The 22,090-nt window shown below is 41.0% G+C and overlaps 2 protein-coding genes across 2 annotated transcripts; both read right to left on the minus strand.

Annotated features, from left to right (window-relative positions):
- Positions 1 to 732: 732 nt before the first annotated feature.
- Positions 733 to 8,944, minus strand: LOC119742032 (alpha-1B adrenergic receptor-like). Its single transcript, XM_038218049.1, has 2 exons — positions 8,754 to 8,944; positions 733 to 2,716 (listed from the first exon to the last, which is right to left on the minus strand). The coding sequence occupies exon 2, from the start codon at positions 2,622 to 2,624 to the stop codon at positions 1,446 to 1,448; it is 1,179 nt and encodes a 392-aa protein (XP_038073977.1). The 5' UTR covers positions 2,625 to 2,716; positions 8,754 to 8,944; the 3' UTR covers positions 733 to 1,445.
- A 2,661-nt stretch (positions 8,945 to 11,605) lies between these two features.
- LOC119742031 (alpha-1D adrenergic receptor-like) lies at positions 11,606 to 13,910 on the minus strand. Its single transcript, XM_038218048.1, has one exon. The coding sequence runs from the start codon at positions 13,354 to 13,356 to the stop codon at positions 12,175 to 12,177; it is 1,182 nt and encodes a 393-aa protein (XP_038073976.1). The 5' UTR covers positions 13,357 to 13,910; the 3' UTR covers positions 11,606 to 12,174.
- Between the last annotated feature and the right edge of the window lie 8,180 nt (positions 13,911 to 22,090).

Genomic DNA, 22,090 nt, shown 5'->3' on the forward strand with positions numbered 1-22,090 from the left:
GATATTGTAAAGGAGTTCAGCGGTCAACTAAACATCACTTCGCCCTTAAATGTGACGGTGGGTAGAGCGACTGACGACATTGTGGAATGTGATACATGGATGCTGGCAGAGAGGGGCAACGGTAGGGAAAGCTGGAATATTCGGGCAGGTAAGAGCAGCGGCGTCACTAGGGTAAAACTTCTGCGGAACCTGGGGTGCATCAATTTTCAAGGGGCAAGGCAAATGAAATGTATCATTTCAACAGTGCAGTATATTTTTTTAATTCAAGATTTCAAATGTGGAATGGACATTCGCCCATGGGCGTCGCGGGGGGAAGGGCAAGGGGCACTTGCCCCCGCAAAACAAAAAAGGAAAGGAGAAACAAAACAAAAACAAAAAGAAAAAGAGGTGTGAAGTATTTGCTATTAATCTAATACACGTTTAACAAAATGGGCGTCTGCAGGGTGTCAAGGGGGTGGGGTGGGCAAATGTCCCCAGCCGCAGGCGCGGTTCTACGGGGGGGGGGGGCTGTAGCCCCCCAAAATTTTGTCTAGCCCCCCGGTTCTAGAACCGCGCCTGCCCAGCCGCCCACCCTCGAAGACAAATGAGAAATTGAGAATATGCTAGCAAAAGTAAACGGATTTTTTGGGGGGTGTGCTTTGCCCCCCCCCCCCCTCCCCAGAATAATCCTGACGACGCCCATAGTTACGTCGCTGAGGAGGAGGGAGAAAAATCACAATAGACTCATATGAATTAGACTTTGCTGTACATGTATATTGATGTTACGTTGATAATGATGACCTTTACATTTCAGTAAACGAGAACACAAAATCGCAGTAGCTTTTACTCTAAAAAGATTTTAAAATTTGACCTTAAGTTCATCTTAAAGATAACATGTGATACATTATAACATTGATATAATTATAAAGGTAAACATACATGCAAAGATGGAAATTACATATCTAATTACACTGCAATACATTCACTGACGAAATTGTAAATTCATATACAATTGTCTCGGATACATGTATTAATATATAAGTTCATCAGATGTCACTTGCCATGTGCACTTTTAAGCTTCGGCATACAGACATACGGATTTTTTTTATTTAAGATTATTGAAAAAAAATATCTGCAAATAAACGCCAGTTGGCGTTTTTTTCTTCACACGAGACGTACATGTTATATCATTAATACTTAATACATAAAAAAAAAAATTCGGTTAAACTACCAAAAAAAGTCATTTGTTTTGAATCGTTTCATAAAACTGACAGAAATAATGCAGAGGAAATCGTTGATTTAAAAAAAAAAAAACACTTCAAAAACAATTCAGTCATTTACGGGGAATTTTTTAATCGGCAGAATTTATTTTTCGAGTGTCTTCACCCCCCTTACTTCATTCAGTCAGTTAAGAGATGTTCTCGTTCTCGCGCTCCGTATGCTATGAAAAGCAACTGTGGAGCATCTTATCTAGATCTGATCTTACGGAGGCATCCAGAAGGTTCAGGGATCATACGGTACCGGCACCGCAACATGTGACGAAACACCTCCTTGAAGTGTGGGTGTTTGGCCCCGTAGATGATCGGGTTGATAGCGCTGTTGACGATGGCGATCATCCCGGTCCAAGGAATGGCTGGATCGCTGGGTGGTACCATCAGGGCGATGCCGAAGGGAGCCAGGCAAGCAACGAAGGCACAGACCACGTAGAACAGATTCTTAGTGATTTGCACCTGTCGCTTATTGAAGCTGGCAGGTGGATTCCTGGTGAGTCGCTTGGTGCTGGCGGTGGAGGAGTTTGATGTCTCGGCTAGCTGCACATCGTTACCCGACAACTTCTTCATGTGGCCTTTGATGTGGCGGTAAATCTTGATGTAGCACACCACCAGGACGATCAGAGGAATTGGGAATCCAAGGGCAGAGCCCAGGAGGCTAAAGAGATCGCTGGTTTCCAAGGAGTTGTCTTGGTTACAAGTCTTGTATTTCTCCGAATATCCAAACATCCCGATCCCGACAAAGGGTAAACTACAGAGCAGAGCTGAGTAAACCCATGTGAAGACCACCATAGCTGCAATCTTCTTAGGTGTGTAGATGGAGCGGTACGTAGCACTCGTCTTGGTGATGAGGACATACCGATTAATGGCAATGGCTGCCAAGTTCATGACACTTGTCTCGAGACTAAGAAAGTGAAGACCGCCCATGAAGGAACAAAGTAGAGGAGGTAATTCGGGAGGCCATCCACCCAAGCTGAACAGAGCCACTGCTGTGAACGGAATAGCACAGCAATTAAGTACGTCAGCTACGGCCAAGTTGACGACAAATGCATTGATGCGACTTTGGAGTTTCCTTGACAGAATGACAGCCAGGATGACCATGAAGTTCCCAGCGAAGCCAACGACTGCCACGAGGCAGTAGACGCAGCCGATGATGATCCGCTGTACGGGGTCTTCAAAGCGAAAGTTGCGACCGTCACCTTGTGTCGTGGACTCCATCAATGACGCAGATGTCATGCTTGTAGTGACACTAGTTGCCTCAACTGCGTCAGTCCTGAAATCAGACGACAGAAAATCGGACATGGTGCTAACGACTGTCATGTTTTCTGGTACCATTGTCGTGGCCATTTCGCTTGTTGCAGTGAACATATCCATCTCTTGATGAGATCAGTGGATGCTGCTACAGTGACTGTTCGTCGTTGAATGTCGGTGACTCAGAGCAACCGTCCTGTATTTCAGCAACCACCCTGTCACAAGCAGGAAACGAAATTGATGAAAGCAACAGAAGATAGAGTTTTGTGTCGATGTGAAGTAAATCGATACGGCAGGACATGCTCTTTTTAACTTTATATGGGGTGGATTTCGACTGTGCAGAAAGTTTGAGTCACCGATGTGCTTGACATTATCGCCATGACTTTCATGAATTCGGCAACAAGTCATAGGATTCAAAGCCAATTACAGATTTTGCTTGCCCTCGTTAACGGCACTTTCGAGAAAAATGCGCAATCGCAAAATCGTTTAAAAAGAGCTAGATAAGAACGTTAACATTACTGAAAATGTGCAATTTTCATGTAATTACGGCGCAAAGGAATTTCAGAATCAGTGTGCAAAGTGCTGGTCCTCATAATTTGAGCCTTTAAGTACGAAGCAAAATTGGAGTCAAAAAGATTGAAAGGCATATTTTGAAAAACGGAATATATTTTTGGTTACTCGAACGTGTATTTTTAAAGATCAACGTGTGTTTAAATAAACGGAAAGCAAGGGGATGCATTTCTTTTTTAATCGAACGTGTCTTTTTACTGTTCGAGAAAAACAGAATGTATTTTGAAAAGTCGAACAGGTATCTTAGCAACCCAAATGCATTTTTAAAAAACAAGGTGTATTTTAAAAAACCGAAGGTGCAATTTTACGAATCGAATGCTTTTTCCAAAACGGAATGCATTTTCAAAATCCGAACGTGCATCTTTTACGAATCGAATGAATTTTTTTTCTGCATTAAAACATCGGCTGGTTTCGAATTCATGCATTCGACATTTGAAAATGCATTCGAAGCGTTCAACGCATTCAGGTTTTGACGTACGTTTGGCGCTGAAAAACACGTGATTTTTTTTACTGTGTTCGGGCCCGGTTTCCACGAGTATCCGAAGTACACCCGAATCTTTTTTTCGGAGGGTGTTCGGCAAATCTCCGGTTTTCGAGCCAACTCGGATCCAACCATGGACTCGGACCAAGTTGGACCCAGACCAAGTTGGACCCAGACCAACCCGAACCCAGGCCGACCCAGAGGCAACCAACTCGAACCCAACCATGACCAACTCGGACCCAAACCAACTCGGATCCAGACCGACTCGGACCCATACCAAGGCGGACTAAGACCAAGTCGGACCAGACCAAGATGGATCCAGACGAAGTTGGACCCAACCAACTTGGACTAAACCACGACTAAATGTTTTAATAATGTTAACTGTCTAGCAGGCGTGGATCGGGGGGGGGGAAACAACTGTGTCAAAAAAGAAAAAATCATAGGAATTCTTTAAAAATAATGTTAATTCTGTTCAAATTCCATGCGATCTGGGCCTGTCATGCTGGTCGGCATCATTTTTTTTAAAGACATAGGCCTAGGCCTAAACGTGCATGACTGACCCGGCAATGGCACTGAACAAAAGATGACTTGTTTACTATTCGAATAATTTTTGTAACCTTTATATGCAAAATCTGATTGAATTATGTCTGCCTTGGCTTAACGGCCACCGAAATGTTTCTATTCTTTTTCTTTGTAAAGAGAAACCGAAAAGATGGCTTATGCTAACTTACTGCACAACCGGCCGATTGACCTTCATAAATTATCAAACAAAGAACTTCAGCAAAGCCATAGCAAAAACCACCAGCTACAGGACGATATCCGAGACGGACGAAAATGGAGAACTTCACGGAGGGATGGAATCGACTGTATCATCCAAAGAATGGAACATGCGATATGATAGGCATCTACGAAAGCCCATTAGCGCCACTGCAAGTATATATGTTGCGGATTATTTAATTCGTTATTACGGATTATTAATTCGTTATTACGGATTACTAATTCGTTATAACGGATTATTAATTCGTTATTACGGATTATTTAATTCGTTATTATGGATTACTAATTCGTTATAACGGATTATTTAATTCGTTATTACGGATTATTAATTCGTTATTACGGATTACTAATTCGTTATTACGGATTATTAATTCGTTATTACGGATTACTAATTCGTTATTACGGATTATTTAATTCGTTATTACGGATTACTAATTCGTTATAACGGATTATTTAATTCGTTATTACGGATTATTAATTCGTTATTACGGATTACTAATTCGTTATAACGGATTACTAATTCGTTATTACGGATTATTTAATTCGTTATTACGGATTATTAATTCGTTATTACGAATTACTCATACGTTCTGAGTCATACTCGGCAAGTATGGCACAGGAGTGCAAACGTTGTATGCAAAGATAGCGCCGCCTAGCGGCCCTATATACACAGGCCCCTGGTCACGTGCTCTCCACGTGTGAGAACATCAGACCTAATTCGTAATAACGAATTAATAATCCGTAATAACGAATTAATAATCCGTAATAACGAATTAAATAATCCGTTATAACGAATTAGTAATCCGTAATAACGAATTAAATAATCCGTTATAACGAATTAGTAATCCGTAATAACGAATTAATAATCCGTAATAACGAATTACACAATCTGTAACATATATACTTGCAGTGGCGCTAATGGGCTTTCGTAGGCATCTGAGAGACTGACTTAATCAAGTACGATGTGGAACTGTTAACATTGATTGATTTTGCTTTTGGAAAGAAGCTGTGGAGTTCAACGCAAGTATTTTTATGAGCTCCCAAGATGACTGTCACATTATTGACGTTTGTATAGTGAAGAAAACAATGAGTACTTTTACGGTTTGAAATTATATTGTGTACAAGATTACTAGCTATAGCCATTAATACACCGTCATATTCGCTCACAAAACGATTCCCATTACACTTACAAGTAATTGTATTTATTTTCAGAAGTATAGCTAAACATTTAATTATAAACAAGACCGTGCGAAGCTTGAATTATTCTTTGGCAATATTAGTATAGTACTATTTTGGTTTGTGATTCATCTCCTTTCACACAATTTCACAAGAGGTGAACGATGTCATTCCCATGGGCGTCGCGAGGGGGGGGGGCAAGGGGGGGGGGGGCAACAACAACAAAAAAGGAAGAAAAAGAAAAGAAAAAGAAAAGTAAAGAAAAAAAGGCGCGAAGACAAAGTGGTGTAAATTTAATGAGTTGGGGGGGGGGCAAAATGTCCCTGCCCCCCTCTAAAACTGATAAATCGAGAATGTGTTGAGAAATACAAGCATTTTTGGCAAAAACAAATTTTGCCCCCCTCTAGAAAAAATCCTGGCGACGCCCATGGTCATTCCCTGATCAATCTAGGGACGGGAAGAAGTTTTTACTGATTACTTTGTAAAATTAAAGGTTTTTTTTACCTTTTAGATTCTAATTGGTTCATGTTCGGGTTTTTAATAAATATATCAATCATTTGAATGAATCTCCATACAATTTTTCGAGAGAGTGTTCAGTTAAAAAAAAATATAATGTCATTTCAGCATATTATTAATACAATTATTCATTTCATTGATGGAGTAATTCAGTGTGCTCTAATGACCAATGTGCCAAAAATGAAATGGAAATTTACTTTCAATCATTTTTGGGAGGAGGTTAGAGGGATGACAAAAATAAGGGAAAAGGAAATGGGGGGTTCTTAAATTTCGAAAATGCATATATCAAGAAAGTGTGGAAAAGCTGTTTGGAGGGATTGAGGGTAACTCTTCATCGTTCAGTTATTTTTTTTTAAAGATTTGTTTTGGAGGAGTGCTTGAACTCCCTCCTGTAAGAAACATTTCAATCGATAATCCATTTTCCAAAGTAAACGAGTGAAAACACAATGCGCGTTTACCCGTCTGACAATAAACGCGCCGCCATTGTTCGGCCGCGCATTCGTGCACAAACACTGCACGATGTCCTATCCAGTCTGTGTATATGGAGATCAATGGTTTTGACGTACGTTCGGCGCTGAAAAACACGCGATTTTTTTGACTGTGTTCGGGCCCGGTTTCCACGAGTATCCGAAGCTCACCCGAATCTTTATTTTTTCGGAGGATGTTCGGCAAATCTCCTGTTTCGAGCCAACTCGGACCCGAACCAAGTTGGACCAAAACCAAGTTGGACGCAGACCAAGTCGGACCCAGACCAAGTCGGATCCAGACCAACCCGGACCCAGGCCGACCCAGAGGCAACCAACTCGGACCCAACCATGACCAACTCGGACCCAAAGCAACTCGGATCCAGACCGACTTGGACTAAACCATGACTAAATGTTTTAATAATGATAATTGTCTAGCAGGCGCGGATCCAGGGGGGGGGGAGGAACAGGTGTGTAAAAAAAAAGAAAAAATCATGGAAATTCCTTTAAATAATGCGACCCCCCCCCCCCCCCGCTCTGACACCAAAACAATTATACTGGTAATAATGTCCGCCTGTACACAAAATATGGACAGAGCTTTGTTGGTGGTATTTGTGCTCCATTCTGTAATATAGTGATAATAATCGTCGGATTTGAACAGCGCCCCCATTTAAAGCTTGGTAAGACCCCCCCCCCCCGAGTCAAGTCGCGTCATTTACCCCGTTCGGCTCTTGTTTGTCTCTTTGATTGTTTGCTTGTTCGTTCGTTTGTTTGGGTTTCTTTTGGGGGTATAATTTCTTAATTTGAGGGGGGTTTGGAGTTTTGTTCAAAATACACCTTGTTTTTGCACTCGGGTTGTAAAAATACACGTTCAATTTTTTTTGAAATAAACAGTCTGGTTTAAAGTGCTTTCGATTTGTTAAAACACATGTTTGATCTTTTAAAAATGCACGTTCGCGTTTCAAAAAATATATTTCCTTTTCAAAATATGCGTTTTTAATCTTTAACTCTAATTCTGCTTCGTAGTTTTGGGCTTTAGTCGTCACTCCAGTCATATTGTTTCCTTTCAAAAGTTCTTCAAATGCATGTGCTCTCAGAGGATTCTCTAGATTATAATTTTGGGGAAGCTGGATGAATGTACACCTTTAATAGAACGGCATATACAGTTGCACTGAAAACCGTCATGAAGCTACGGTCCGATTATTAAACTTGGCAGAATCTCACTTGGGAAGGTGGCTTCGGTTACAGCCCGATAGTCCGAAGGTTCGATAGTCCGAAGGGTCATTAGTCCGAAAATAGAATACGGTTAATTAATCCGAAGGTTCGATAGTCCGAATAGACGATAGGGTTCGATAGTCCGAATAGACAATAAGGTTTAATAGTCCGAATAGATGATAAGGTTCGATAGTCCGAATGGGCAATACGGTAGGGTTCGATAGCCCGAATTGACAATAAGGTTCGATAGTCCGAATTGACAATAAGGTTCGATAGTCCGAAAGGGCAATACGTTTCGTCAGTCTGACACTTCGGACTATCGGACCTTATTGTCGATTCGGACTAACGGACCTTATAGTCTTTTCGGACTATCGAACCTTGTTGTCAAGTCGGAATAATGAACCTTCGGACTACTGAACCTTGTTTTCTTTTCGGACTATTTAACCTTCGGACCAATTAACCTTATTCTAAATTCAGACTACCGAACCTTCGGACAAATGAACCTTCGGGTTAATGAACCTTCGGATTATTGCATTAAATGTTCGGATTAACGAACCTTATTTCATTTTCGGACTAACGAACCCCCTCTTATGGAAATTGTGTTCATTCGGACTATCGAACCTTCTGACTAAGGAACCTTCGGACTATCGGACCTTCGGACTATCGGGAGGCCCCCGGTGGCTTCAGGCGCTTCCATACGCGCATGTGTAAAAGCTAGTCGTAGCCAAGTAAATTCAGACGCGGCTATAATTGTGTATGATATAGTCGAGTCTATCACAAGTCCATTCAAAAGCCTTCAGTCAAAAGTAAAGTGGATGAACAATACCAAAGAAATGCCTTTGTCAAAGCTCATTTTGAATTAGGACTGGAGGACTTGTGATGGACTTGCAGGGACTTGTGACTTGACTCGACTCCTTCCCTTATTATGATACGGCAAACAATGATGGAGGTGCACCTCCACAGTGGTCTCGTCGGAAACTCAATCACGCAGGTGACATTTAGCATAGGGCATACAGACCAGTTTGTATTTAAAAAAAAATCTTTTAATTTTACCTTATGGAGGATTCAACAACAACTATTTACAGGTTGTCCCGGTGATGGTTGCTATGACTATACGGAGTTACTTGAAGGACTGATCCACTTTTCCAGTCGGCAGCTGGTGGATAGGAGGAGGAACGATACCAAACAGCCTCAGCAAGTGTCGCAATCCTTCACTCAGCGAGCACGGGGGTTGAAATGAATTCAGGTATGGGCCCGATCAGTGATTATAAACTGGTAGAGTACGTGTGGTACATGTGAATACCATTTTTCTTCTGATAACATTGTGGTCTGATTATGTTTCGAGGGGGAAATTCCCCCACTCCCCCTAATATTATCTCCAAAACTTCTTGGCGTTCTTATTTAAAGATAAGGAACTTTCATGCTGAGTAACATTATAAGAAACACAGGCAAGGAACAACATTGGCGAGGAATCAAACTTCCGCCATTGTTTCCGCTTAATGCAGATTTTCTAGAGTTTGGGGAGTCGAGTTCCAGAGAAAACAATACACATGTGTTGATTGGCACAATGTAGTGTCAACAGTTTTGTGGTGCCCGCAAAGGCCTCACACAACCACCAGCCTGAGAGCACATCTCGTGATCTCGAGGATATCGAGTCGGCTCACCGACATGGACTCAGACTTGTCACAGATATCCTTGCTCCATTCCCAATTAGCATGACTGCGTCAAAGAACTCGTTGTTTTTTCCCTCCAATCAATGGACACTTAACGCATATTTTCATTTGTTTTACATCAGGGAATAATAGTGAGTTGGGGCAGTTTATAAACGTTTTTCTTTGGACATTCTTTTTCCTTGAAATGAGAGTTGTATACTCACGGTTTATTCCACGTTTTTATTGACTTTCTGTGGTTTCTTGTTAAAAGAATTGGTCAAAGTTTATTCATCCATTTTTTTTTTCAACATTTGTTAAGCGATTGCGACCCCGTCAGAATTTCTACGCGAGTCATTAGCATAAAAAGTGCCCCCACAATTTCTTTTGAAAACGGATACCGTTTGGCTTTAAAAACGTTGGAATTGTGTAAATATAGCCAAGGATCCACTCCCTGGTTTTTGGGCTTCCATCTGAGGGCAGGCTTGATAAAATTACGGATGAAAAATGGGTCCTATTTGCCTGTGAAAGTGGAAGGATGCCACTTGTAAAATGGCTACATGCAGGCTTGGGAGCTATCACTTTTCGGGGGGGGGTGATTTTATTTGGGTGTGAATATTTAAAAATGTAATTGGCTAATGTACCTAAAATTGAAATGAAATGAAAAGATGAAAGACAAGACAATAATTTAATTTTTGTTTGAGAAACCCCAGTGATGTTGGCTTGCATGTTATTTGGCCCTGAACTTTGTTGATTTACACTGTTTTCAATGGGGCTTGAATTAGAACAGCGGACCCTGTAGCGATCTTGCATAATTGATTTTTTACGTGTTGTAACTTTACAATTCCCGTCACTTACTCAGGCTCCGTTTCGAATCACAAACGGTCGGACTGCATTACGCGACGCTCAAAATGTTGTCCACATGGTCCGCAATGAAACATAAATCACATCCGGTATGGAACATATGTGCATTTATATGGGAAGTTTTCGGGTAGCATTTGCGCACATTGTCTAACTGCGGTCTTGAACAGCTACAGCCAGATGCTTTATACATGGGTCATAGTGCACTTCCTTCACAAGATTCTGTGAAGCTCATCAGAGTATCCCAGCGTCCTGTTTGCAGGGCGGGGGGTACGAGCGAAAAACGGCAGTTATCCCATTTAGTGCCGCTGTAGTCGCGCCCTCGCGATCGCTGATTGGTTCCCTAGGAAGCGATATGATGTTGGGTCACCGCAGTAGCGGCGTACGTTTACAACCGTCGGGCTTGAACCATTTCTCGATCGCTGATTGGTTCCCTAGAAAAGCGATGATGCTGGATCACTGCACGTAAGCTTATAGCCCGTATGTTTACAACCGTTGGGTGAGCCATTGAAGCATTTCTCGATCGCTGATTGGTTCTCTAGGAAAACCTAGGGAGAAAATAAAGAAAAAGTTAAACCGCTGATACGAAATGGCCAAGACGTTAGTGCGTCTAATTGTTTGCCATTAGAGGGCGCACTATGCATGCCATGCACCGTCCACTATCGATCACTAACCTCTTGGGCCAAGACTAGGCGGTTTCGGGGCGCAACAGTGAGTAATAGGCCAGGCGGTTTCGGGCTCTGACCATACCATACTTGTGGGGTGATGTTCCTTTCAGAACACCTCACCCCACTATTTTAACAATAGAAAAACATCACCCCAGAAGAGGAACTTTAGAAAAAAGGATAAAAGGAACACAATGCTATCCACACAATTCCGTCTGGCTCGGGTGTCCGCGCAACATGGACTATTGGTTCACATGTGGAATGTGATGCATAGGTGCTGACAGTACGAGCAGCGCACAAGATTTGAGCAGGGAGGATCAAGCAACGACGTTTGGGTCAAACTTCTGTGGAACCCGGGTGCATCAAATTTCAAGGGGGCACTAAATACAGTATAACAGTGCAGTTTTTTAGATTCAAGAATTCAGATGGGTAGAGGAACGGATATTTCCAGGTCGGGGTGGGGGGGGGGGGCTGTGCACCCCGTGCCCCCCCCCTTAGTTACGCTACCGGGGAGAAGGGAGAACAATCACAATAAACTCACACGAACTAGACTTAACATTTTGTACGCTGTATATATATATTGATGTTACGGTGATTAAACCGACTTTAAACTTTCTATAAACAAAAAATTGCAGTAGCATTTACAAGCGTATAGGCCTACTCTCCAAAGTTTTACATAGTTTATGTGACCTAATGGTTTGTCTTTAAAAAATACACGTGCAGGCAAGCATGCAGGCAAAGATGAAAATTACATTCGTATTAATGCATTCACTGAAGTAATTGTACACAGATATAAGAAATTGTCGAGATGATACCTGTACATGATTGTGTTAATTAATTGGTTCAATGGATGTCACTTGTTATTCTACACTTTTAAGATAATGGTATTTTTCAAAATCGTCGGAAAAAAGTTGTCTGCACTTTAATGTCAATAAGCCTATCGTTTTCCCCATTAGACGTACATTCTAAATCATTCATATTTAATATATAGGGCCTAAGATAATTTTTCGATTAACCTACCAAAACAAAATCACTCCAATCATGTGTTTTGTATGGTTTCATAAAACTGACAGAAAAAGACTAATGTCAAGATATCGTTGATTAAAAAAAACGACTTCAAATTATTTCAGTTTATACTCGCAGGGGATTTTTTAATCTGCGGAATATATTTCTCTAGAGTCTTAAGAAAACTTTACTCAGTAGGCCTTTCAGGAGGAGGAGTCAGTTGAGACTGAGAGTTTGTCTCGTCTTCACGCTCCTGGTGCTACGAAAAACACAGGAGAGCATATGGGAAGCATTTTATCTAGATCTGATCTTACGGAGGAATCCAGAAGGTTCGGGGATCAGGTGGTACCGGCACCGCAACATGTGACGGAACACCTCCTTGAAGTGTGGGTGTTTGGCCCCGTAGATGATCGGGTTGACAGCGCTGTTGAAGATGATGATTGTCGCGGTCCATGGAATGACCGGGTCGCTGGGTGGTATCATGATGGTGATGGCAAAGGGAGCCAGGCAAGCAACGAAGGCACAGACCACGTAGAACAGGTTCTTGGTGATTTCCACCTGTCGCTTACTGAAGCTGGCCGGTCGGTTCCTGGAGAGTCGTTTGGTGCTGGCGGTAGCGGAGTTTGATGTCTCGGCTAGCTCCACACCTTTACCCGACATCTTCCTCATATGGCCGGTGATGTGGCGATAGATCTTGAAGTAGCACACGAAGAGGATGATCAACGGGATGGGATACACGAGGACAGAGCCGAGCAAGCTGAAGAGGCCGGTATTCTTATGGGAAGTGTCTTGGGTGCAAGTCTTGTACTTCTCGGAGTAGCCCCACTTGCCGATACCAAACAGGGGGAAACAACTCACCAGAGCTGGGTACCCCCACGTGAAGACCAGCATGGCCGCAATCTTCTTCGGAGTGTAGACAGATCTGTAAGTCTTAGAAGATTTTGTGATGAGGACGAACCGATTGATAGCTATCAGAGCAAGGTTTATGATGCTGCATGCCAGGCTGGTGTAGAACAGACCAGCCATCACTGAGCACACGATCAGCGGTAAGGGCCAGCCATTCATACTAAACAACGACAACGCTATGAACGGAGCAGTGCTGCATGTCACCAAGTCAGCCAAGGCCAAGTTGACGACAAAAGCATTGGTGCGGGTTTGGAGTTTCCTTGACAGAATGACAGCCAGGATGACCATGGAGTTCCCAGCGAAGCCAACGACTGCCACGAGGCAGTAGACGCAGCCGATGATGATCCGCTGTACGGGGTCTTCAAAGCGAAAGTTGCGACCGTCACCTTGAGTCGTGGTCTCCATCATTGCTGTAGTTGTCATGTTCGAATCGACACTGACACTAGTTGCGTCAAGTGTATCAGATGTCGTGAAATCAGATGACAGAAAATATGACATGGTGCTAACGACTGTCATGTTTTTTGGTACCATTGTCGTGGCCATTTCGCTTGTCACAGTGAACGTATTCATCTCTTGATGGTGAGATCAGTGGATGCTGCTACAGTGACTGTTCGTCGTTGATTGTCGGTGATTCAGACCAAACGTCCTGTATTTCAGCAACTACCCTGGCAAAAGCAGCAAGTGAAACCAAACGTTTAATTCGGAAATGAAACGTTTCCAAGTGCTCTACCTTTTGCTTTTAGCCAGGGAAAATTTCAAGGGGAAATCCCCAAAGTCAACCCTTTTTATATTAATTATTACCACACAAATTTCTTGGCGTCTCTTATTGTAAGTTATTGACCTGTTGCTGAATAACATTATGAAGAAAATTAGCAATAAAGGAACAAGATGTTGCGAGGATAATACACTAGAACTTCCGCCGTGGTTTCCGCTAGAAATGCGGATGTGCTAGATTTTGGGGGGTCGAGTGTCAGAAAACAATGCAAATGATCTGATTGAATTTCTGAACAATGTGGTGTCAAGTCTTTAGGAAATTATATGAGATCCACTGTTTGTGGTGCCAGCAAGGCGGCAAAGGCCTCACACAACCACCAGTACAGGGGCGACACATCTCCAGGATAGAGACGGCGCACCGATGGACAGAGTCTTGTCACAGAACTGATATCCTTAGTCCATTCCCAATCAGATGAGGCTGCGCCAAAGATCTCGGGGGTCTTTTTCTGCCACATCAATGGACACTAAACGTTCATTTTTATATTTTTAAATAAGGGAATAACAGTGTGGTGGTGCAGTTTTAAATGTTTTTCTTTGGTCATTGTTTTCTCTTGAAATGAGGGTTTTATATTCTTGGTTTATTCCTCGTTTTCAATTGACTTTCTGTGGATTCTGAGTAAAAAGAATTGGTCAAAGTTTAGTCATCCATTTATGATTGGTTAACATGAAATTGTGGTGTTTATTTTCTTTTCTTTTTTTAGTAATGTTTGCGGAGCATGCAAAGCAAAATCCAAATATTTCCATCTCTGTTCTTGAACCATATCCCCTGATGCTTAGCCCTCACTTGTTTCTGAAATCAAATCTAGTGGGTTGACCGAGTTTCCCAAACATGTCAATGGAAGACTTTTGAGACGTTGGTGGCAGCAAACACACTGGTCCTTTTTCCATTGTTTGCGTCATGTTGAGCATGCACGCTTTAGCTTAAACATGACGTAAACAATTGAAAAGGTCCGGTGTGTTTGCTGCCACCAACGTCTCAAAAGTCTCCCATTCAGGCTCTAGGTTCGTCCTCATCTTTTTCCACAAATAAAAAATCATTATCAAAGTCGTTAAGAAAGGAACTTATTGCAAACAGTATATCTGAAGCCGAAGGACATGAAACAATTTCGTTTCTGGTTATTTTTGTCATGTAGTAGCTGACGACACGAATAATGGAGATTTTAAAAAGGGATGTAAGTTATTTTTGTGAAAGTCCTTAGCTGCAGCCAAGGTGATTACTGTCGCCGAAAAGGGCGACGAAAACCATTGTAAGCATTTCACCAATAAAACAAAGCAACCTTCAAAAAAATTAACCCTAAAGAAGCCGGGTTATTTTGACCATCCCACAGCCGGAGGACCGGGCGGACTCGCTCCCCCCCCCCCCCTCAGATCTCGACCATTGAGTGACGAAAAATTATGACACTTAGTGCTACCATAGAACAACTTAATATGAACATACCCAAGAAATTTCATGATGATACGTTAAAGGGTTTTGGAATTATCGGCTAAATAATTATTCATATGCACCAATGGTAATTCTGTTTTGTGTACACTATATACATAAAATTCTGTCTTCACGGCGCGCAGCGCCAAAAAAAAATCATTTAGAGTGGTAACCCATGGTCGAAATTGTATGTTTTAGGGACAAAAGATACACAAGACTCGAGCCAAAAAATCAGGAAAGCTCGGATTGGGTCGGGAAAATGTTTTTTTTGCAAGGGTATCGCGGAAAAAGTTGAGGGATGGGGGCGGATTCCGCCCCCGTCTACTTCAACCATGTAGTTATTATTACTTTGTTTTTTTGTATGTTAATCTGAGGAATTAATACTTATTCTGCTCAAATGTAAAAATAAATACGGTGATCATATAAAAGGTATCAGTTATTCAAAGAAAATCATAAGGACAACAGTATACAAACAGTGAAAATACTGCTTATAATACTAGACATAATGTTGTGATTATATTGTAAAGCTTATTTACTTCTCTGCATTTGACCAATGCACCACGATGATATCGACGTAAGCCGCCAGCTTTCCATATTATGCGCCTTGTTTGTCCGTTACGCATACGTTGCGTATGCGTTGCGGTAATGGCGAAAACGCTCCATGGCAGACGATCGAAACGGACACGCATGCAACGTATGGGGGGTTTACATAACGAGACGTGTGCTACTTTATGATTGTTGGTGTCCGTAAAAATGTAATGCATACGCATTGTAGCTAGAGCCATATCGACATATTAAGAAACGCTTAAAGCAATACAAACAAGACCCAAACAGCAACGCAGATTATATGGAAACTTTTCATCCGCAAATATTGCAACAGCCCAGACAGACGCGAACTATCTCAGTCGCAGCCTGATGCTGGGCCCAAACTTAGGCCAAGTTCGCGCAAGGACTATAGTTGACCAATGGTTAACCATAGTTCGACTAACACTTGCCCGAACTCTGTCTAGTCGACGGTGGTTGACTACGCTAGTCGACTATTTGGAACCAGCCTACAGGGGTTGGTTGCTTCGCTGGTAACCAATAGCCGCGCGCATTCATAACGCTAGCACAGAACCAGGATCCAGAAGTTTTGCAATAACATTTTGACCAGCGTTCGACTAGAGACGTTCGCACGTTGCTATTACTGCGCAGGCGTAAGGTACGTCACAAATCAACCACTAGTCGACTAATGGTCCTTGCCCGAACTTGGCCTTAACCATTTAACTGACATAATGGTGCGCCCTCTATTGAGATGATTCCTTGTTATTCTGTGTGTAAGATACTATCCATCGTCTGATGACTCTTTATTTGATAACGACTTCCCACAAGAGACGTTACATACATGATTGATACTGATTGTGGGGCGTGAACCAGTCTACCCTGTGAGAACGGGAATTATTGTCTGGCAGACAACAAGTCCAAATTGTAATGTAATAATTCAATAACTGAACATTAACATGGTCTAATTTTTTTCGGTCGACGTCTCATTCAAAAACGAATAACTTTTTTATTGCTAGAAAAATAGCAATTTAGAAAAGGAGTCTACTTTTCGGAATGAAACTCGAAAATAGCGCGGGGAATGCATCTTTGCTTTACTTGAGCTCTCAGCTCTCATTGGACAGATTTTTTTCATTGGTGACCAGCTGGGTTCAACATTTCCGCGTGTGTATTATACTCGTGCCCGGAATATACCTACATTAATCATCGCGAACAATTTGCTTTTCATTTACAAAGGATTGTAAAATAAGTTCAGCGGTCACCATTTTTCGTCCTTGGATGTGGTTGCCATATTGCGGTGGTACCAGCGACGGTTTACATTGTGGAATGTGATACATGCTGACGAGCAGCGCGCAAGATTCGAGCAGGGAGGAGCAAAGGCGTCACTAGGGCCAAACTTCTGCGGAACCCGAGTGCATCAATTTTCATGGGGGCAATAAAGGCAAAAATGAAATCATTTCAACAATGCAGTATAACTGACATATCGCAGTTTGCGAGTTAGCCACGCCCCGGACAACCCTATAGAATTTTCAACGTTCACTTTCCTTTGTCTCAGATTTCGCGCGTTCCGCGTCCATTTTGTTTATCATGTAATTTGACAATATATCACAAGCTGCGTTGAGGCGATCCATACCGCGATAGGTTAATTGTTTTCAATGGGAGACTTTTGAGACATTGGTGGCAGCAAACACACCGGTCCTTTTCAAGGGCGGATTCAGAACTCAATTTTTTTTGGGGGGGTGGGCAAAACCCTCCAAAAAGTGGGTCCAAAAATTACGGCGAGGGGTTCGGGGCCCGCTTAAGGATTTTTTTGGATTCTAGATGCTCTCTGGTGCTATGTGAGGCAATTTCTGACAACTTTATCAAATTATTGCGACGTCACTTATAAAAAAAAAATGGGTTCGTTTTTTTTGGGCCCCCCCCCCCCCCCTGGATCCGCCCTTGGTCCTTTTCAATTGTTTACGTCATGTTTAAGCTAAAACGCGCAAGCTCAATATGACGCAAATTATGGAAAAAGGACCGGTGTGTTTGCTGCCACAAACTTCTCAAAAGTCTCCCATTCAAGAGTTCAAATGGGGGACGGACAACCGCGGAGAGTTGGGGGGGGGGGGGCACGTGCAACCCGTGCCCCCCCCCCCCCCCCACCCGTAGTAACGCCCCTCGGGAGGATGGAGAAATAATCACAATGGATTCACAGGAATTAGTATTCTATGTTGTACATGTATATTGATGTTACGGTGATTATTACCACTGACCTTTTACTTTTTGTAAACAAAACAAACATTGCAGTGGCATTTACAAGCGTGTACTCTTCAAAAGTTTTCCATTGCGTAACCAAAAAGTTCGTCTTAAAATGCACATGTATTGCAGGCACGCATGCTGCCTGCATGCTTGCCTGCGATGCATTTGTACCTTTTAAGACAAACTTTTGGGGATGAGGGAGAAGATGAAAATGACAGTCTTATTAATACATTCACTGAAGGAATTGTACATTGATATATGAAATTATCGAGATGATACATGTGCATGTAATTAGTACATCAGGTGTCACTTGTTATTCTACGCTGAAGCTTTCACACAGAAACATGGATTCGTGTTTTAAATCACTTGAAAAGCTTTCTGCATATTAATATCAATCTGCCTAGGCCCTATCTTTTTTCCCACGAGACGTACATGCTAAATCATATTATAATCATTTCATAAACTACCCCCAAAAAATTACTCTACTCATGCGTTTTGAATCGTTTCATAAAATTGACGGAAATAATGCAGGACAAATATTTGATTTAAAAAATGGCTTCCAAATATTTATTTAAATGCATGTTAGACAATGTTACGGTTCAACCACCAAACAAATTCAAATTCTACTCGTGCGTTTTGAATCATTTCATAAAACTACCGGTAATATTGCATGGAAACTCTGAATTACTGTCATATAGTCTGGGGAAACACATTTCATAAACACATTAACAAACTGTTCATTCTTCAAAAGAAAGCCATTCGTTTAGTTTCAAAATCCTCTGTTCAAACAACTCAAACTACTCAACCTAAGAAACATGTATCATCAGAATATCTTTATATACAAATGCTTTAACAAACACCTCCCCACCCACTTCCAAACACTCTTTCAATTTAATTACAACATCCATAACAACAACACAAGGACTTCTACTAACATTCATCTTCCTAAACATAGGACACAACATTTTCAACACACAATTCGATATACTGGCGCAATCAACTGGTACAAACTTCCCAGTCATATCAGAAACTCAACTACACTTAATATATTCAAATCTAAAATTAAAAAGTACCTGTAAACTGCTCTTTGTTAATTACTTATCTGTATTACTTTACTGATTTTGTTATTGTATAGTACCCTATTTAGGCCCGTAATAATTTAGTATGTTTTGTTTGTTTTTTCTTGATTCAACTTTAGTTTGTCCGAATGTTTTTAGCTGTTTCGGTGTACACACCGAAACAGCTCTTGTTTTTGTTATTTTTTTTTTAGCTGTTCCCAATTTCAATTGGGAACAGCTCTTGTTTTCGTTAAAGTTTTTTTTTTTCCTTTTTTTTTTTTTTTTTTTTTTTTTTTTGGCTTTTCCGCAAAGTTGCGGAAAAGCCTTTGTTTTTGTTCTCATTTTTTTTTTTTTTTTTTTTGGCTTCTTCTTTTTGTCGCCTAAATCCCATAGACTTTGTGCACGTTTTTTCTCAACGCCACTTTTGGCATTAATCTTTGTCATACATCATTCAAAGTTAGCATAAGCATAGTCCCTATAGCAAAGATGTGTCCCGAAGATTGACGTCATGGTGACGTCGTCGACTAATTTATTATAGATTTTTGAATATTTAATTTTTCCCATAGACTTTGTACACAGAAATTTTAAAAAAATTGTCGATTTGCAAAGGGCATTTTTGACTCTTTGCCAGTAATTCATTTACACCAATCTTTGTCTAAGCAAAGACCCAAATTTAAACAACATTGTGTAATGATGACGTCATGATGACGTCATCAGGTGTGTATTTATAGGCAATTAAATTGTGACACTTTTAATATTCAAAAATGCATAAGAAATCAACCGTACGCGTCCGCAGCATTTTGTTGCCGGCAAGTGGTAGAATAGGTTGAGGTCTTTATTTCATTCAGTGTGCGTGAAATCACGTGACCCTTGCTTCCGGTCGAAAAAGGCCCAAACCGGAAGTGGCTTATCATTTGAAAGTGGTAATAGATATAAACTTGCTTTTAACGGTGTTAGTCTCTTGGCCAATAGTATTCTTCAAATCATCTACCGATGACGTCATGCAATCTTCGAGCGCCCTCTAGCGACAGGTTGAAAATTAGCAAAAATGTATTTTGAATAGATGTCTGTGGCGAAGTTTGTCGTAATCGCCTAAATATTGGTGTATATAATGACCTTGACCCACTTAAGACGTGTGCGAAGTTTTAGGCAAATGACGTCATCAGACAGGAAGTTACAATAAAAAGACCCTTTTTCATTTGAAAATTCCTGAAAAATCAACCATGGCAGTTTTTATATTTGTTTTTACTGTAATTGTCGATTTAAGGGTAGGTCTAAAACATTTCAAAGTTTCGAGGCGATAAGCAAACTCGAACATACCCTTCGCACGCTTAAAACTTCACGTTGACAATACCTCTGCTCAAAACATGCACAGGACAGGGCGTCCACAATGTACATGTATGTACATGCACGTACGTTGTACATAGGTACGTACATCGTATGTCAGTCAGCCTGCAGCGCACGTGTTGCTGAGGTCAAATCCTGTCCACAGTGACCGTTTTAGCCGATTTTCGGCTAACTTTGACAGATTTTATGTTCATGCATGCGCATAGACAGGGACGTATTATAGCACTCTTGGCATTAATCTTTTTCAGATATCATTGCAAGTTGCCATAAGCATAGTCCCTATAGCCAAGACGTGTCCCGAAGAGTGACGTCATGGTGACGTCATCAAGTGATTTATTATGGATTTATGAATAATTAATTTTTCTCATAGACTTTGTACACAGCTTTCTCCACAAGTCTTTCCCTATACAACACTGATATATCTTGCTGAGTAGTTCTGAACTTCGGCTGAGAATTACTATGAGAAGGAAAAAGAAATCGTATTTTTTTACGCCTTTCATTTGATTGAAAATATTCCCAAGAGTTAGAATAGCAAGTAATATTTTATAAAAATGTTTCAGTTTAAAGGAAAATCACGCATTTAAAGGTGCAGTTTTTCTGCTGTGTGATTTTTAACCTATTGACTTTGTACACGTTTTCAAGCCACCATTTTCGTATTTTGGCAATCTGGAATCGTCATCAAAGTTACAGACAAGAAAGACCCTCATACAAAAATTATGCCAAGACTATGACGTCACGATGACGTCATCACCTAATTTTTTTATTGATTTTTGAAAATTTACGTACATAATTGTGAAGTCTTATATCTACAGAAATGTAAGTCCGATTGGGTTGAAACTTGGTATGTGGCTATACCAGGATGTGTTATAGATTAAAAATGAGGTGACGTCATGATGACGTCATCCTGAGATTTTATATGAATATTAATTTTTTTGGACCTTTTAGCCATATCTCCCGAACGCAACATGCAAAATGCAAAATTCTTTTTTGCATTTGGTCTGTTATGTAATAGCTATTCGCACAAAACTTGAAAAATGTGTGGCGTCATCATGACTTTATCAAAATGCGATTTTTCAAAACTCATATCAGGAAAGGTCCAATTGTCATGAAACTTGGTGGGTAGGTAGTTAATCATACTAGTATGCAAAGTTCGAGGTGACGTCACGATGACGTCATCAAATTTTAAAAAAATATTTGTCGATTTTCAAAGTGCGTTTTCGACTCTTTGTCCAAGCAAAGACCTTGTACACACGCACATACATCGTATTGCCGAGGTCAAATCCTGTCCACAGTGACCGTTTTAGCCGATTTTCGGCTAACTTTGACAGATTTTATGTTCATGCATATTCAGGGCATATTATTGATTACAAAAAAATCATAATGCGGAAAAGCCCTATGTTCTGTTGCAAACAGAAATAGACCTCTAGTTTTTTTTTCTTTTTCCACTTTTCCCATAGGTTTTGTACACGTTTTTATTCTACAAGCCACTTTGGCAATTATTTTAAATCCGATCAACTTTAAACTCAGCATAGTTATTAAGCATCATCTGAAGATGTGTGCCGAAACTTCTCGTCATGCTGACGTCATCACGTGATTTATTATAGAATTTTGAATATTTAATTTTTCCCATAGACTTTGTACACAGAATTTTTTTTAAAATGTCGATTTTCAGATGGCATTTTCAACTCTTTGCCAGTAATTCATTTACACCAATCTTTGTCCAAGCAAAGAACCTAATTCAAACAACATTGTGTAATGATGACGTCATGATGACGTCATCCGGTGTTTATTGATAGGCAATTAAATTGTGACACTTTTAATATTTAAAAATGCATAAGAAATCAACCGTCTGCGTCCGCAGCATTTTGTTGCCGGCAAGTGGTAGAGTAGGTTAAGGTCTTTATTTCATTTAGTGTGCGTG

This window comes from Patiria miniata, unplaced genomic scaffold (genome assembly GCF_015706575.1).
Source record: "Patiria miniata isolate m_02_andy unplaced genomic scaffold, ASM1570657v1 HiC_scaffold_5, whole genome shotgun sequence".
Taxonomy (NCBI): Eukaryota; Metazoa; Echinodermata; class Asteroidea; order Valvatida; family Asterinidae; genus Patiria; species Patiria miniata.